The 19,918-nt window shown below is 35.3% G+C and overlaps 1 protein-coding gene across 1 annotated transcript in view; it reads right to left on the reverse strand.

Annotated features, from left to right (window-relative positions):
* The window catches only part of LOC126967946 (muscle-specific protein 300 kDa-like), a 27,531-nt gene extending 10,057 nt beyond the window's left edge, over positions 1 to 17,474 (reverse strand). Inside the window, exons 1-5 of the mRNA XM_050812660.1 lie at positions 17,151 to 17,474; positions 16,159 to 16,325; positions 4,843 to 5,067; positions 624 to 2,936; positions 346 to 534 (exon numbers count right to left, since the gene is read on the reverse strand). Of these exons, the coding sequence (XP_050668617.1) occupies positions 346 to 534; positions 624 to 2,936; positions 4,843 to 5,067; positions 16,159 to 16,173 (2,742 nt within the window). The 5' untranslated portion in view covers positions 16,174 to 16,325; positions 17,151 to 17,474. The remainder of the gene's footprint in view (positions 1 to 345; positions 535 to 623; positions 2,937 to 4,842; positions 5,068 to 16,158; positions 16,326 to 17,150) is intronic.
* Between the last annotated feature and the right edge of the window lie 2,444 nt (positions 17,475 to 19,918).

Consider the following 19,918-nt stretch of genomic DNA (forward strand, 5'->3'; position numbering starts at 1 on the left):
TGGAATTCGCTCATTAAAAAGCTATTAGACGGCCGTTTTTACAATATACCCACAAAATAACAAAAATAAATTCAAAATTTGCAAGAAGATTAAGATTATTAGTAGGTACATATTTTTTGCATCCATATATTATATATAATTGGTTAAACTTAGGTAAATTGATCTATTAAAATTGTTAGATCAATCAGGTCAAATTTTACATACAAACATGAAAAATTCAAAATGCAGTCAAATAATTATAGTACAGGTGGTAAAATAAAAACATAATTCAATTAATTTATTAAGTGTAGTACAAATCGTTTGGGTAGGAATTATTAAAAAAATAATTTCAACGTATTCACAAACCTGTACAGCAGAATCGACATCTCCGACAACCTCAGCTCGCGCAATATTCAATCTGGTTGTGACATCAGCAAACAAGGCGTGATATTCTGCTACCATGTCGCTAACACCAGACAGGCTCGTGACTGAGGTCGATAGTCTATCTGCTTCTTGAACCAGAGCCTCGCATTCACGCAGATCAGCCATTACTTCCTGGAAATAAAAGCAATACAATTAAAATCCATTTTGCAATGCAATTAGTTGGCAGTATATAACAAAATTGATTTAAAAGTTTGACTTACATCTAACTCCTTAAGAATCGCAGTTTTATCCGATGGTGTAGGAGATAAGTGTAACGCTCTTGTCAATCTTACATCAGCTTCAGCTAAAGCAACAACTGCTTTTCCATGCGCTGCGACAAATTGCCTATGAGCGTCAGCACCCGCGGCGTTTACTCTTACTTTCAATTGTTGCCACCGCCTCACTGAATCTCGAAGACGCGCTGCATCATCCGCTCCAGATCCGCGAAACTCAATACCTCTGGCTGACCGTAGACGACTATAAGCATCTTCTAATTTCTTAATATCTCCTTCCATGTTATCCAAGTCATTGATCACAGCCTTTGATACGCTTTCATCTTCACCTTCACCACGTTGTTTGCGGGTTTCGATTTTTTCAATTCGTTTTTGTATAGAATTTTGTTTATTTTCAACTTTAGGAAGTAAAGAATTTACTAGTTCAGCAGACTTGCGGATTTCTTTGAGTGCACTCTTTCGTTGTTCAGACATTTCGCAAACGTTTTTCCATTTTTTATCAACAATCTCGACACCCATACGGAGATTTCTCAAGTCAAAGTTTCCTTTCAGTACATCCGGATCATTAAACACAAACTCACACAAGTTTAGCGTATTACCGACCTCTTCACTCTGATTTTCAATATCTTTATGGATTTCGTCACGATTTTGGAACTTTGCGTCAACAGATTTAGTATTTAATTGTTCAAGAATAACAGAAGCAGTTAATCTAGATTCAATACTGTGTAATTTGGTTCTGATCTCGGACAGTTTTATTTCTAGTTGCGATATGGTTTCTAATAATTCTGTGATTTTAGCTATTCTACATCTTCTCGACTCTTGTAAATTATACCAACGTTCTTGAATATCTTTAAGCTGTTTAGTTGTGCTTTTACTAAATGACTTCTCGTCTTTCTTAGAGAGCTCGACTAAAGTACTACCAGTTTCTGTAATCCATTCGAATTCCCTTTCTTTTAATGTTGTTTCAGCGTGAATGTCAGAATTTATTCTCTTTATTAGGTCTTGAGGGTCTAACGCACCTACTTCACTACTTGAAGATGTTAATTCAAACCGAGATTCTACTGATTTGAGCCATTCAGAAAATCGCGACAGTCTGGAGTCAAATATTGTATAGATTTCAATCCTTTCTTGCAACTTGTGGATAATAATAGAAAGTTGATGTTCCAAATCCGCTCTTTGTTGTCTTAACTGCCATATTTTTTGATTAACAATTCGAATATCTTGAGGACTGAGGCATTCCTTTAATTGTTCTTGTATTACACTAAGAGCTTCGATCTGGGTTTCAGTCTTATCAACCTGTGTTCGTAAGGCTGCGAATTTTTCTATAGCCTTTCTCAGTTGTGGTCTAGATAAGCGGTCTTCATCAGAGTATGAATTAATTTCATTTTGTGTTTTTGAAAACATTTTCTGTAAGTCACTTGTTAGAGAGTCATATTCACCAATAAGACCTAAAATTCGAGTAAGAAAATCTCTCCATGTATCGAGACTAGCTTGAAGGTTGTCCACTCTTTTGACTATACCGGCATATTCCATTCTAACAGAGGCTCCATAAGTATCGTCTGTGAACTCAAGAATTTTTTTGAGATTACTGAATAGATTTTCTGTATATTTACGGCCTTCTGGCAATTTATCACAGAGATTCTGTATCTGTGTTAGTATTCTGTGTATTCGTTTTATATGAACGTATCTTAATTGTAACTTTTCCTTTTCTCTTTCTATTTCCTTCAGCCATCGAAGTAGTTCCGTACAAATATCTCTATAACTATCCCACGCTGTAATTCTAGTACTAACTTCATCATGTCGCTCCACAATTTTCGCTAAGGTTTCATTATGAAGGTTTGTTAAGGTATCAAATTTATCAACTAGATCTCTATTATTTGTTTCTCTGTTCTCATTTATAAGAATAGATCTTTGTGATGTTAGAAGATTACGATGTACACGACATAAACGTCTATGTTCTGTTAGGTTTTCATAATCAGCGGGTACGGAACCAGACAGGAATGACTGTAGATCTAAGAGGTATTCATTCCATAATTTAAGAGCAGTTGCAGCATCTCCAGACCTGACTAAAGCTGTCGATAGTCTGTGATAGTGCAAGAACGTATCTCTGAACATCGCTTGCCATAGCTCCAATATTTTCACAATAGAATGTTCGTCAGAAACATCACGGTCAATGTCAGGGAGTTCAGCTTTAGCCGGAGCAATGTCAGCTTCGCTTTTACCGAGTGCGATGAGATTATCTCTTAAAGCGATAAGTTTATCTTCAACTATTTCTCCATCTTCGTGAAGTGGGGTAAGGTCCTAAAACAGAAAAAAGCACATTAAGAAAAAAAGAAAACAAAATAATTAGTAAGTACTTGCACTTTTATTGCCATTGAGAACTCATGAGTAATTCATGTTAATAAGTATACTCACTGTGTATATAAAACAGATTTTCAGTAACAACTTGAGAAGTTTTATATATTATATTATAGGATATATAGACATCAATATATCTAATTAGATATATATTGTTTTTTTGCTTTTCCGGGTTTTCAAAAGAGAGAATGACTTAAGGTGGAAAACGTTCCACCTTAAGTCATCATCTTAAGTCATCGTTACCTAACGAGGTAACGTTAGCGAAATACATGATTTTGGAATGCCAGACATCGTCGTGATTCAGGTGAAATTATGAATTTCACCGCGATGTTCGTGGTGAAATTTGGCGCCTGGTATAAATCCGAACAAAACCTACAAAACGGGGAGTGTTGATGATATATGCAGAGAAACCCTACTTTAAGCAACGCCAGAGACGCACAAAAATGACTCGATTGTCGACATTTCTGCTTGGTCTACGTAGTATGCCGTCAAATTAAGGGATCTAGTACTGGCAAGCCCCACCCAGAACTGATAAAAGTACTGCACGTGATGGCAAATTTGTGTATAGTTTGACTTGATGCCCCGGCTTACTGACTACATCAACACTTTTTGAGGCCAATATAGCCTTACTTCAAATTGAAAGTCTATCGATATATCGACGCCAAGTATGGCTATGTGGTAGTCAGGGGAGTGTTCTCAAATCGAATGGAATCGAAAGAAGACTTTATAGCAGTTACAAACCTATCTTCTGAGAATTGAACTGGACGAAATTTAGACGACTCCATTTGTAAACTTTGCATAGCGCAATATCGATTTCAGACCCATGCATGTTCCGACTTTATCAAGACTGGCACGGCCGTTGTAAGAAGCATTGCAAGCAATAGATATTTTAGAAGTACTGTTTCATAGCAGCAGCAAAATGACTTTTATGATGATGAGTTTGTTTAAAACAAAAATACCTATCGGATTGAATAATACAAAGGTTTTCAATCCCAATGATGTTTGTATTGCATAAGGATTAAGTGAAGTTACTAAACATAATACAATTATAGATATAGCTCAGCTGACCTGTGCTGTTGTTATTGATATGGGGTAGGAAGTGAATGGTAATCCAATAATGCTTGTGCCAAATAAGGTGTGTCACATCCCGCGTCATGGGCTACACAATTAAGGACAGTGACATAAATGAAACGATAACGGGAATTACGAGCTCTGCTAAGGCCGAAATTGAATAAGCCCATCATTGAGTTACTCAATTCTTCTATCTGTCTAACTAAGTGGTATTGCTATTCATAGGAGTATATTATTAAATCCGCAACGTGTTAACCGGATTTTGCGGGTTACATACGCATTATGTAAATTAATGCCACTATTTTTATATATGAGGAGGATAAACGAGTGTATGGGTCACCTGGTGATAAGTGATCACAGCCGCCCACATTCTTTTGCGACACCAGAGGTATCACGGGAGCGTTTCCGACCTTTTAGAAGTGTACGCGTTTTTTTGAAGTGACCTTTGTCTTATCATCCTGGAAATACCACACAAGGAAGCTCATTCCACACCTTGGTTGTACGTGGAAGAAAACTTCATTGTGGAGGAACGCCACACATCCAAATGGTGCGGATGATATCGTAATTTGTGGCGTGTCGTGCGAAGGTGGAATCCGGCGTAGACTTAAGCTATATTTAACTTACTCGGCAAACGAGAAGAAAATAAATTTGAAATAAACATTCATTTCCTTTGTATCTGAAGTGAATGTTGACACGTCATTACCACCAATTTCTGGCGAAGCATGAGAATAGTTTCCAATGAATCGAATGGTTCTGCACTTAATAATTAAATACTTGCCTGCCGCATATCGCAGAACATCTCCTTGGCGTGGTGTGCCTTAGCACGGGCGACCTGCCTGGCTTCGCCTAGGTCTGCAAGAGTCTGCACCGCACCAGCTACCAGCTGGAGCCTGCGAGCCAACGCGTCGGCATCGGCCTGCAGTGCCCTGGACCCTGTCTCCGCGGCGACCCTGGCTGCCAGCGACCGGAGCTCAGCTACCCGAGCTTCTTGCTCTAGGCATGCCTGCACAACAACAATTAACTTTTATTCTTTGATCATTTTTACGTCTAGATAAACTGTGACAGTTGTGAACACGCGAATGTATAGTGCAACTTTTGAAGCAAATTCTCGAAATTACTGGTGTCAATCGAACAAAGATTGTGAATTCACTTCTGTCTACTATTCTTAAATCATTCAATATGGCACAATACGTCCCTTCTTGGTGTTGTCTCCTTAAAAATGATTGCGACCAGTACTTGCGGGTTTCCTTGCATTTGCTTTGTATGATGTAGTACCTTCACTTTCTATTGTCAGGACGAGTAGTCAATTGATCTATATTAATTACTTCAGGACTGACGTGTCTTAATTCTACAAATTTAGCTCCACAATAATTATAAAACATGAGATCATATACATGTATACAACTAGTAGTTGACAAACAATTTCATCAGAGAAGTTACATACAAGTTTTGTCTACGACAAGTTTTATATTTTTGTGTTTTAAAAACATTGCATACAACTTATATTTGAAATTTGTTTGTAACTTGTCAAATACATGTATAATACCTTGGTGTAAATGAGGGGTAATACCAACACTGAAGATTTTAAGAATTTTTTTGAGAAATAAAAGGTAATAACCGATTAATCATAATTGAAACCCGTACATCATTGATCGTGACTTCTACTTCGGTAAATGTCTGTGATTGTGATTGTTTCGTGAGAACATGAGGTACGGTCTGAGAAGCGTGTTATGTGAAAGTTAGCCAATTACACCAGCTTAAAAACTCTAAAAGGCATTAGAGTATTTTACCCTAAAAAGAGGTAAATGAAAGGTATACAAACAGAAGGTACACAATAAAACAAAAATGGATTGTCGAGATGTAATTTAACAAATAATGAAATATGTACACAATATTATCGTCGCAGATTATAATTCGAAACAAATAGAAGTAGGTCAACAAACAGAATTGTTTTATCTCGACCTTGACAACAGTCCAAGGGCACACACCCAAATGTTTATCAGACCCTTTATCTGCCACGATTTTGAGAAGGCATTTTGTTTCCTTAATAAACTTAAATTCCATCATATTGATTAATTACTTAGTTCCAATACTGAGTTCATTTAAATTTGAAATAGTTAACTTTAAAAGATTTCCCGGAAGATATATAAATAAATTAAACCTCCCGCAATCAAAACTCGTACTACATACCTCGAGTCCTTACGTAATGTCTATAAAAATATATAATAATCTGCCAGACAAAATTCGAAGCCTAGATAACGAAAATGAATATACCAAAATATTAAAAAACTTTATTAGAAAAGTGCTACTATGCCATTAATGATTTTCTGAACGACTCAAACGAAAATAAATAAAAATATGGGTCTCCCTACTACGGTTTGCTGTTCAGACCAAATTGCGACACTCAAACTGGGTATCCATAATATTCCTTGTACAATTATAGTATTTACTCCGAACGTTATATTTAAGGAATGTATTTATATAATTGCAATAAATTGAAATTGAAAGAGAATGAACAACACTGGAAATAAAGTCGTCCGCCAGTGTATGTCTGTTCGCGATAAACTCAAAAACTACAGCACCGATTTTCATGCTGTTTTCACCAATGGATAGCGTGGTTCTTGAGGAAGGTTTTAGTATATGATTTGTTAGTCTGCATACATGAACGGTATTTGTTGGAGGTGTCGGCAAAAATAAGCCGTCTGGGAGCTTTCAAAGAAAACGCTGCCTAAAACATTTGAGATATAACAGTGAGAGGCTCCTTTGCACAGGATGCCGTCTAGATTATAGGTACCACAACGGCGCCTATTTCTGCTGTGAAGCAGTCATGTAACCATTACTGTGTTTCGGTCTGAAGGGCGCTGTAGCTAGTGAAATTACTGGGCAAATGAGACTTAACATCTTGTCTGGTGACGAGGGCATTTGCAATTTACAAGTGGCAGGCTTCCGGCTAGATAATGGGTACCACAACGTCGCCTATTCCTGCCATGAAGCAGTAATTTGTAGGCATTATTATTGTGTTTCGGTTTGAAGGGTGCCGTAGCTAGTGAAATTACTGGACAAATGAGACTTATATCTCAGGATGACGACTAGACGAGCACAATTGTAGTGCCGCTCAGAATTTATGTTTTTCAATAATCCTGAGCGGCACTGCATTGTATCCATTCAACTGAAAGTCCTGCTGTTGAAAAGAAAAGATGTTGTTATTAGCTTCACAGCTGTGGATGTCAGTGGACTAACCTCTGTATGAAAACGACTTAAAGTCATGCAGAATGAAAGATTGCACTAACAAGAATTAAAGATAATTAGGTAATAACGTAATTGACTACGTTTTTGCGTTGTTCTAAGTCAAAATTTGTTTTTTTCCATTCAATTGTTAAGGTGAGAACTTGGTAATATAAATAAAGTTATTTAATTGTTAATCAACTCAAATGTACCTTTATGCAATATAAGCATATCATATTCTTATATTAAGTTTGTAGGTAATATGTATCTAATACATTATCCAATCAAATTAAAAAATAATTATATGATATATTGAATAGATTGGAAATGATTTATAGTCATAACATCTTAAATAATTTATACGTCTAGATAGAATATGACAGTTGTGAAAACGTCGAAAAAAATTGAGGATTAGGGAGAGGAGAGGGGGAGAGAGGAGGGGGAGGGGAGAGGAGAGTTAGCATATATTTTGAACAATGCGCGCACACTAACAGTGTCATGCAAATCGCGAGTGTAAGACGTAGCTTGTCACGCACACTAAACTATTAAATCTGGCCTGTTATTATCGTTTGTCTTACAGCAAGAGATCTATCTAGTGTTATAAATTATGTAAGCATAATTTATTTTTATTATAAATAGGATTTGAAATTATTGAACGTCAAATCTGCCACCAATTCTAAAATAAATGCCTCAGAACTGAGAAAAACTTGTCCAAGTAAGACTGCAAGCCTTTTTTTTATAAAAATTACTAAATAAATATACTGGGGACAGGCAGTCTTTGTATTCCTAAGGTGTCTTAAGGTTATATCATTAAGAAATTATTTAATGTTACAGTTACTTCATACCAAACAATGTTTATAAAATTCATTTGAATTTCGTAACGCATTTCCTTTGTACATATTCTGCTATCTTGCTGTAAAAGCACATGTAACATCGCCCAACAGAAGACTTACTAACTCAGCTAAACCGAGTAGTAGACATAACAAGTGTATGTTTGATCCTGGTGATAACATTATGATCATCACAGTTTTAAATCATTATTAAGAATATATTGAGAGAGCAATAGTTAATATGTTTATAACTACAGAATTTTATCTGAATGGTTATTTATTACCAAGGTTATTAATAGCGACGATACCCTCGCTTGTAGCATAAAGCATATTGATATTAATATTAAATAAACAGTCCAATACAAGTTTATTATCGTAGCTGAAACAAACCAGACGTCGTCTTTAAATAAATAACTGTATTACATCATTACATTATTTGAACACTGATCCGATAATTTTCCGCATAAATCAATCCAATACATATTATACTAAGTGGATAATTTAGACTTTACAAAACTAAATCTATATTTGTAAACAAAGCTTTCACTATTTTATATGATTTCATCATTATCATTATCATTTCAGCCGAAAGACGTCCACTGTTGGACATAGCGATGACGCTCGGTCCTGCGCTTACGCGGATGAGGGCATCCAACCAATTGTGGGGGGCTTACGTCTTCCGATACGTGGTCGCCATTCGAGTACTTTATTACTCCAACGGCCATCTGTTCCTCGAGCTATGTGCCTTTTTCTATGAAAATAAGGGACGAGATTACCAGGGCGTTCAGCCGTTGCTAATTGATACGCTCTGCTCATTACAACACAGTGCCGCTCAAGATTATTGAAAAACCCAAAAAGTCTGAGCGGCACTACAACTGCGCTCGCCATCTTGAGACGTCAAGTCTCATTTGGCCAGTAATTTCACTAGCTACGGCGCCCTTCATACCGAAACACAGTAATGCTTACACTTTATTGCTTCACGGCAGAAATAGGCGCCGTTGTGGTGCCCATAATCTAGCTGGCATCCTCTGCAATGGAGCCTCCCATTGGTGCATAGGAGCCTTGCCCGTTGCCACTTCAGTTTCGGAAACATCTGGGCTATGTCGTTGTCTTTGGTTCTCCTACGGATGTCCTCATTTTCTGATTCGATCTCGCAGGGAAACTCCGAGCATAGCCATCTTTATTGCCCTCTGAGCGATCATGAGGTCCATAGTTAGCGACCACGTCTGCCTTCCGTATGTAATGACCATATGATATATATTCCGTATATGACTTCATACTAAATGATAAATCATGAAATGCAGATTTGGGATAAAAAGCAACATTTCGTATAAAAAGTTTACACCTCTGAATTTCGCTTTCGACATTACAATTCCAAAAGCAAATGAGGCAATTTAATTGGTGTGCAAACATAGTTTCGTGAGAGAATCGTAAGTTACAGTGGAAACAACGGCGTTTCATAGATAATTAACAGAACTTTCCAAGGACTGACTAATCGATGTGGAACTGTAAACATTTCGCTCGGCGAAGGAGCTAAACGTATATTAATTGTGAGGCATAGGAGTGCCTATGTTATATTAGACATTAATTTTATTTGGTTGGCTTTTTTATGGAAAAGGAGGACAAACGAACGTACGGGTCACCTGGTGTTAAGTGATCACCGCCGCCCACATTCTCGCAACACCAGAGGAGTCAGCCACCGTCAGTCACAGGAGCGTTGCCAGTCCTTAAAGAAGGTGTACACGCTTTTTTTGAAGGTTGGGTTTCGCCCCGAAAACAAATTTGAAAACCGCACTGTGGAGGACCGCCTCACATCCAGATGGTGGGGATGATATTCTAATTTGGCTTACAAATAAAAGTTAGATGGTACATAATATACAGGAGGTAATCGTTTACTGTGAGCAGGCGATTATTCCGACACTATTTCAGATATCAAAAAAACTTATAACTGATATCGATAGTACGTTAACTAATCCGTAAAATGATATCAAAACCTTTTAAAGAACCAAACGAGAAGTATAATACTTTTTCATATTAAACACTCCCTTCTACTTATCTCATACTAAATGTATGGGAGTGTTTAATATCAAAATTTTAGATACATCTCATTTGATTTAAAAAATAGTTTTTGATGACATTTTACTTTTTTTATGTCCATAAGGGGCGAGACGAGCAGGGCGTTCAGCAGATGGTAATTGATACGCCCTGCCCATTCCAATGCAGTGCCGCTAAGGATTCTTGAAAAACCCAAAAAATTGCGCTCATCTCCTTGTGACATAAAATGTTAAGTCTCGTTTGCCCAGTAATTTCACTAGCTACGGCGCCCTTTTGACCGAAACACAATAATGCTTACACATTACTGCTTCACGGCAGAAATAGGCGCCGTTGTGGTACCCATTATAGCCTCCCACTGGTATCTCCCTTCGATTCGTGGTTTACTGATTAGGTAACGTACTTTCGATATCAACTTAAAGTTTTTTGATATCTGTAATAGTTACGGTAATTCATATAAAATCAATAACATCTTTTTTATTTGATAGACTGATCACTTTTAACGATAACATCCTGTATATATTATCTATACTAATATTATAAAGCTGCAGTGTTTGTTTGTTTGTTTGAACGCGCTAATCTCTGGTACTACTGGTCCGATTTGAATGATTCTTTCAGTGTTGGGTAGTCCATTTATCGAGGAAGGCTATAGGCTATTTTTTTTCAAAATTAGGGATCCGTAATAAAATTGCTATTTTGTAACACAAGGTGTAAAATCGAAAACCTATTTTTGCGTGCGCTGCAAAAACTATTGACAATAGAACAAAATGATGTACAGGCTATAATATAGGCAATATTTTATTACTTATAAAACTATCGCGTGAATTATATTTTATATGGCAAAACAACGTTTGCCGGGTCAGCTAGTTGTATATAAATAAAGTGCCGGAATCAGAACCTAAGAGTTGTCAATCATCAGTGTCTTGGCAACACTTTGGCTTCGCTTGTCAGTAGGTTTTGTTAAATATTCGACAGCATGGGACTAGATTATGATTATTTTGATATAGCAATAGCAATGACAGTACAGTATTGTATATTTTTATTAAAAAGAGCGCAAAAAATAAGCTGGGAGAGTTTCTTGCGCCGTGTCTTCTCCCTCAGAGCGCCATTTGTTTCCGAAGCGGTAGTAGTATCTAGTATATTAGAAATGACATCATAAAGACATAAATTTTGAGAAAATAAATGCCTTTTACGACTTTTTATGCCTTTTATTTGTTTTAATTAAGAACGTCTTAACGGATGGATGTCTGATAATCTTAATAATATATATATATATCTTAATATATATAAATTACGTGACAATTTGTTTATCCGCGATGGACTACTAAACTATTGAACGGATTTTAATGGGGATTACTTCATGGAATGCAGTTTGGTCCAAGATAGGATAGTTATTATTTCGATTTGGGACCCATAAATATTTTTATTTTCAATATTTGTTTTGTATGGACATATTTTCTATGAGAGAATTTTGTGACGCACGGTTTGACAGTTCCACTGTGAAACAATTTCATTACAACAGCAGGGAGCATTTTTAACGAAATAATTCATGATATTTTGAAAAGTTATTGGCAAATTTTTATAAAACATTTTTTTTACTATTTACGGAAAAACGTCTGTCGTGTCAGCTAGTAATATATATAATAGTGTTAGGTATACTATAGAAGACGTATTGTGGCCGCATACGTTTTTGGTAAAACATTAGCATATAATGGGCTGCCCGAATATAAATTACTTGCATTTCATAAAAGGTACCTAAAGTTTTTTGTTGAATTTATAACTGTATTCAACATATAATTTTTCCAGTGAATTGCAGGACGTTTCCTTTTGATTTTTCTATAGTTTAATCGTTAGAACAAATAGGTAAGATATAATAATATTGACACACTCTTACACAAATTATCTAGCCATAAAATAGGCATAGCCTGTACTATGGGTACAAGACAACGATCTATTTAATACAATATACATACATAAATACAAATAAAGATCCAGGACTAGAAAACAAACATTTATATTCATCATATAAATGATTGCACCTACCGGGATTCAAACCAAGGACCTCTAGTAGTCACTAACCACTGAGCTATAGGGGTTGTTGGATCGGTGGAAGTAGGGTTGCCACCAGTACCCTAAAATGTATATTGTACTATATTATATCACTAATAGAATACATTAAAACACAGCCATAATCGTTAACATAAAATAAATTAATACATTTCATTTACTGTCCTATAGGTACATATATTGATCTGGTTGGTGGTATCAAAAACCATAAAACTTTTTTTATGACAGTAAGGGATGAGACGAGCAGGACTTTCAGCTGATGATAATTGATAATTCCTGCCCATTAAAATGCATTGCCACTCAGGATTCTTGTTGATTCAATTGTGCTCGTCACCTTGAGACATAAGATGTTGTCTCATTTGCCCAGCAATTTCACTAGATACGCCGCCCTTCGCCGCAGAAATAGGCGTCGTTGTGGTACCCATAATCTAGCCACCATCCTGTACACAGGAGCCTCCCACTGGTGAATACCACCCACATACAAGTGTTAACAAAAATTGAGATTATAATGATACCCTTATATAACATTCAAGATGTTATATGATAAAATACGTGTATATATATTTGGATAAAACGTAAAATTTGGGTAAAAAGAAACAAAAAGATAAAATATGACGCATAGAAGTGATTATTTCTACCTACTAATAAAATATAAAAAAAAACAGTAAGACATTTTAAAATACATAATGGTATAAGTATTAAATCATCTCTATTTTGAAGTGATAATTTCTTATGGGACGGTAAACCGCTTCGTAACGTAACGCGTTACGGCGCCAGTTTGTCTGGCTTCCTTTTCTCTCACGCATACGGCAGCGGTAGGCAGGCTCTTCCTCTCTCACTCTAACCAATTGTTACTTGTATAGTATTAAATAATGATACTAATTATGTACATACACAAAATTCTAATGTGTATATCAAAGAATTCTAAATAAGAATAAAATATATTATATAATCAATAAAAGATGTTATTAAAAATAAAATAACCTTTGATTACATTATCATAATATTAAGTAATTTTCATAAAATTTAAGTAATAACCTAAGCTTTTCTCAAGTTAAGCAATTTCAATATTAAATAGTTCAACTTAGATTAGTTTAAGTTATCGCTTCTGTCGGGTGTCTTGAAACGCACTAGTTTTTTTATGCTGTTTCTCTTATTTGAAACATGAGAGTATTTAAAACGTTGAGGATGGCGTGATCACGGCAATTTAGGTGGTGGTACCTTATGACCCACCATTTGACCACCACTATTGAACCCTCTAATTTGTGAAAGGTCCATTAGACGCGTCATGGAACGTAGCACGACAGGTTTAAGTATTTATGGTGCGAAACACTGTGAAAATCAGATTTTGATGGTAGTTTCAAAGCAGTCAAGATAAACATTGATTATCGTATTTTTACAGTTATTTTAAAATAAAAATAGTACTTTAAAGAATATGTAAGAAATGTGGTATTTTCTTTGATTTTAATGTTTTTACATAAGATTTTTGCGTAAAAGTAATAGTTTTATTTTAGTTACTCGTAACCCGACGTTTCAATGACCTTTCCACGCGCTTTTATCATTTGGAAGGAAATGGATTTTCATACATTTTTCAACCCTATAGAATAATAATTTCATCAAACAATATAACTTCTGCCCACATATTTTAAAATGAAGCATAAAATATTTGATTATTTCTATTAATTTAATGTTGTTAACTCGAACAGGCGAGGTTATTTTAGAAATGATCTCATGTTAAGGAAGGAATGTTATGTTTAATGTTGACAGTTTCTGTATAATCTATCTATGTAGTTAATTAAACCACAGTTATTATGCTTCCATATTAATAAACATAGAAATAGATAAGGCAAGTCAAATTATATTATTAAGTAAAGATTGGGTAATTTACGTGCCTAGATAGAGCCTCTTGCTGCTAGACAAACTATGAAAACAGGCCAGGTTTATTACTTTAGTGTGCGTGACAAGCCACGTCTTACACTCGCGATTTGTATGTCACTTTGTGTTAGTGTGCGTGCATTGCACAAAATAGAGGTTAACAGTCAACCTCAATTTTAACATTTTCACAATTAAGTAAAATTAATAACTTTTTTTTTATTTGGCATATATTTCGTGAAGAAATTTTAGCTATTTTTGGGCGCCCACTCCGCGGTCAGATTTCGTTAGATTTTTCTTAAAAAGCCCAAATCTCAATCCCTTTTTTTACTTAATTTAACTTTAATATTCAAATTTCTCACAATTTTACTCTGTTTCTTACGGAACAAAATTACACGATATTTGCTGAGATCCCTTCCTCCCCGCGTGAGATTGGGTAAGATTTAGCTTGATACCCTTGCTCGCCTAAATGCCTCGCATAATTTGTAGACGCCCACTTCCTTGACAATTCTTTCTATTACTAATTAGTGCTTGGGAAAAAATGGCACTCTAAGAGAGAAGAATCAATGATTTCTTTAATCATCAAGGGACATCCCACCAAAATAAATATTGCAATTATGCTAAGTTTAAACTTTCAAAATGAGGCTTAAAATTCTTAAATATTATTAATGATTATTAATACAATAAGTTGTAACGTTATTCTACAAAATTATCGAGGTTAATAGGTTTTAAAACTTAGCATTTTTGTTTGGTAAGTGTTAAAGTTGACATAATGACACTTAGTAAATTGTGCATAATTTCTTCTAAAATACCGGTTTCAATAATTAAAATGGTAATTAGTACATAAAAATATATAAGTTAACATAAGTATATGTGGGCCCCGTATGTTTCTGTAAGGTTCGTTATTTGATCGTTACTATATGATCACCGTATATATATATATATATATATATATACTATACTAGATGACCCGGCAAACGTTGTTTTGCCATATAAATTATTTTAAGAGTTAGACCGTTTCTTAGACATTGTAACATTACTTTATTTTTCTAAAATAAAATAATTTTTCTAAATTAGTTATTCCTTATTACATCAGCTACCTGCCAATAAAAGTCCCGTCAAAATCGGTCCAGCCATTTCAGAGATTAGCCGGAACAAACAGACAGACAGACAGACAAAATTTTTAAAATGTGTTATTTTGGTATATGTACCGTATATATATTCATATACATGTAGTAAAAAATTGTTATTTCAATATTACAAACAGACACTCCAAGGTCTATGAAGGTTAATACAATATTAAGAAAATAGTGGATAAGCGCAGGACCGATCGTCGTGGACATCTTTGGGGGAGGCCTTTATCCAGCAGTGGACGTCTTCCGGCTGATGATGATGATATGATCACCGAAGCAGATTCACAACACAACTAGAACGTTTATATTAATATTTTATATTATTTTTCTATTTACAGGCCTGCTAAGTTTGACAACGAAAGAATATTCGATTAACTACCTACCTATTTATATTATAGAAAAAACTGAGATATTTTTATAAGATAGCCTGATACTAGGTACAGATTTAGGTTAAAAGAAATTGAGTTTAGAACTGACCTCTATTTTGAGCAATTCACACGCTATCAAGAAGTGTCAAACAAATCGTGAGTGTAAGACGTAACTTGTCACGCACACTGAACTAATATTCCTGGCCTGTTTTTACTGTTGATCTAGACGTATAAATTATCTAAAGGCAAAGAAGACAACCATAATGTCGTCAGAAGAGGCAACTTCTGAGTGAATAAAAATGAATGAAATACATAGAATGGGGATGCAAATTTCGTAAAAAGTCCCATTGAAAACGAGATCTAGAAAGGTCTTGAAACGTCGGTTTAACTAAAATCAAAATGTAATTTTACACAAAAATCTAATGTAAAATCACAGTTATAATTACATTTAATGATTTAAATGTGAACTCTCGTTAATCAAATAAAATACTTAAATGTTTTGGTTAAATTAAATTAAACTACCTTCAAACTTAGGCCAATCACTCACCTCTTGCAGTGACATTATCTTCAAAATCTCACACACATTTGACACATATTCCTTATCGCGATAAAGCCCTCATTATTCACAGAACACCAACTTACATCACATCATTGTCATTTATCTTAGCAACACTAATCGACCCACGTCAACACTCTGTCACCATATCTCCGTCACTAACAAATTTAATTCAATTTAAGATTTGTACGTCTTGGAAGCCACGCTCGCATCACAACATTGCAAATTCATAAACAGTACAACGATATTTTTAACAATAATTGCATGGAACGCGTAATTCCATAATTTGCTAAATTCACTTTCGTTTTCTCTGAATAGAAAAAATATTCTCACGTCACTTAATAAACAAAATCGGGTACGATATTATGATAGACTTAATTGATGGATTAATTAACAAGTAGGTAGGTATATATGGATTTCTATTTTCATTTTACGTGTCTTTTTTTCTTTATATCCTTGAACTAGCTATCTAGATCCCACGAAGTCATTAGGTAACACAATTATTATATATTTGTCACTTTTAGGTAGTTAGGTTTTATTTGTGTTATGTGTTTACGGCTTAAATACAAAAAAATCGCTTCGTTTCAATACAAAAATAATTCGAAGTAGGTATGCGACATATTAGGTTAAAATATGAAATCATGGTTCTCGCATGACTGCGGTAACGATAACAGACGTATTATCGTCGTTCGTTTCGTTATTACAATAATAATAATAATTATTATTAATTAATGTACATAATAGAGAATATTGAATAATTATGTTTGATTCAATAACAAGCAAAACTTACCTATGGCAAATATTTTAATAATGTACTTATAATTTTCTGCTAAGTATCAAACGAGAACGCTAACATCACAAAATTATTATTAATATTGTATGTACCTAATTATTTATATAACACTGAAATGTCATATAGGTATTTTATGCAAAGAACGGCATGATGAAATACATTATATTATGCACAAAATGTATGTACCCACCTAAAATATATTACGTAGAAAACACCAAAAATTTATATAACGTCAAGTAAGAACTTGCTTTGTTAATACAAACAATGTTACAATTGTATTTTTAACGTTAGCTGGAAATCAATTAATTAAAATATTTTACTTGTATACCGATTCTATACAATATTTAATAATACGCATTGCATCGGCATTACTCATGACCTTGACGCGACGTGTCAGATTGCGCGGCAATTTTGACGTTTCGTTTTGACAGAACACACTTTTTATTCGAGGGTATTTTCGAGTTCGTTTCGCTAGGTTTCGCCCGCGCAAACGTCCGACCGTTTGGACGCTTGTCGAGTTACTAAACGGCGATTGGTAGAAAGGCCGGTTGGCTGTTATCAGGGTGTTATCATTAACTCCTCGCATTTAAATTACAATGATATTGGTGTAGTCATTTATGCGCGAATAAGCTGATAGTGTTTTCGCAAATTAAAGTACGGAGTGTTCCTGATAGCATTATCATTTTAAAATAGAACTATTAGCTATCATACAAATAGGGGAGACCACAGATACAGCCAACATTTAAAATTAAAGTTTTTATAATTACTGTCTGAATCTAATCGTGTTTGTTATAATTTCTCCAACTCCTTATACACTTAATCGTAATTTCTTAACATCGTACCTAGTACTTTTATTATATTGTATTTTTATAAAAAAGGAGGTGAAACGAGCCGTTATTATATACTTTTATATGGGTCGCTTAGGTTTGCCATTTAATAATTTGAAAAGACCGGACAATAATCCTGACATTTCGATAAAAGTTTTCTTTTTTGATATTAGTTAATATGTAGTTTTGTTACTATATTCCATCCAATTAAAAATAAATTCCGGACAATATAGAGAGCCACACAAAATCCGGACTAGAGTCTAAATGTCCTCCGGACATGTCCTGATGTCCGGAGTAATCAGGATGGATGGAAACTCTAGGGTCACTTGATGGTCACGGCGACCCATTGTCTCTTGTAAGACCAGTAATAATCAAAAGATCGTTGCCGACCTTACAAAGCGCCGAATCATCATCATCAGATGGAATGTCTTCCATCTTTTATGGATGTCTCCATTGCTGGACAAAAGTCTCCCCCAAAGATCGAATAAAAATACATAATTTGAAATGGAAAACTGCAAACAGATTTACAACAGACGTGACGGGTGATCGAATTTGGTTCGCCTTGGTTAGAGTCAATAATTCTACCTATTGCGCCCCAAAACTTGTAAATAAATTAAATTACTAAATATTGCTTCGAGGTATGATACCGGCTAAAAGCAACGGTTGTTCAATCGCCAACCACACGACTTGACCCGAAGATGCTAATGTTTACACAGAGCTGTATAAACTACTGCATTTTATATTCACACCGTTATGTGCATTATTTTGCATGCTAAGGATACTGGAAAATTCATGCAGGCTCAATAATTTATCCCATAACGGGATTTTTTATGGAAGAGTGTACGGGTCACCTGATGTTAAATTATCACCGCCTCCTGCAACACCAGAGGAATCACAGGAGCATTGCCGGCATTTTGGAAAGTGAAGCCCTTTTTAGATGTGAAGGAAACTTATTCTATAGTTTGGACCGCACTGTATAGGAACGCCAAATATCCAGATGATGGTGATGATAAATGATATCCTTATTTATAGCGAATTCGGCGACAGGAATCAGGCCAAACAGCTCTTCGGAACACTCCCCGTGAAATGCGTAGACACACAATGAGGCGACATCTCTACGCAACGCCAAGTGATCTAACACAGATCAGTGGGACCCCGACAATTTGAGCAGTTCTGCGTTGCACGAGGTTAAATGGTTCAAGTTAATACTGGGGTGTGGAGTTTATACTGACCTGCGCGTTGCAGAACAATACAATAGTTACCAGTGGGAGACTCCTTTCCACAGGATGCCAGCTAGATTATGGGTACCACAACGGCGCCTATTTCTGCCGGGAAGCAGTAATGTGTTAGCATTACTGTGTTTCGGTCTGAAGGGCGCCGTAGCTGGTGAAATTACTGGGCAAATGAGATTTGCCATCTTATGTCTCAAGGTGACGAGCGCAGTTTTTGGGTTTTTCAATATTCTTGTGTTCAATATTCAAGCTGCATTGAAATGGGCAGGGCGTATTACCACCAGCTAAACGTCCTGCTCGTCTCGTCCCTTATTTTCATAAAAATAAGTTCTTTAAAGCCAATTTGGCTTTGCCTTGTCAAAACAAACTATTGTCTCAACTCGAAGCAGAAACTATAGCATTTCACCAACGAGCTACATATTCGTTTCTAGTAAGCATTTTAAAATTATTCACACGAGTTCCTATACCTACTGCGCTGTTCCAAATGACATCATATAATGTATTTATAGAACTTAATGCTTCAATTGTAACTATAGTTCCTATAGGTAGACGTATCAGTTAACAATTTGGAGTGTTCAGGGTCGGAGCTTTATAGACAGCCTTCCTTTTTCGGAAATCCTGCTCATGGGTATTATTAAAATTTACTTTACTTTTCTTATTGAAGAGGAGGACAAATGAGCGTTCGGGTCACCTGATGTTAAGTGATCACCGCTGCTAACATTCTCTTGCAACACCCGGGGAATCACAGGAGCGTTGCTTATTCAGAAAGGATTTCCCCCTTTTTAAAAGTTTAAAGAAATAAACATCTTATCTGTTGCATCTCAATATATTCTTGATAGTGTTATGTATATTCAAAAGCACATTAATGAATTTGCTAGAAAATGTCATAACAAAAATGT

This window comes from Leptidea sinapis, chromosome 14 (genome assembly GCF_905404315.1).
Source record: "Leptidea sinapis chromosome 14, ilLepSina1.1, whole genome shotgun sequence".
NCBI lineage: Eukaryota > Metazoa > Arthropoda > Insecta > Lepidoptera > Pieridae > Leptidea > Leptidea sinapis.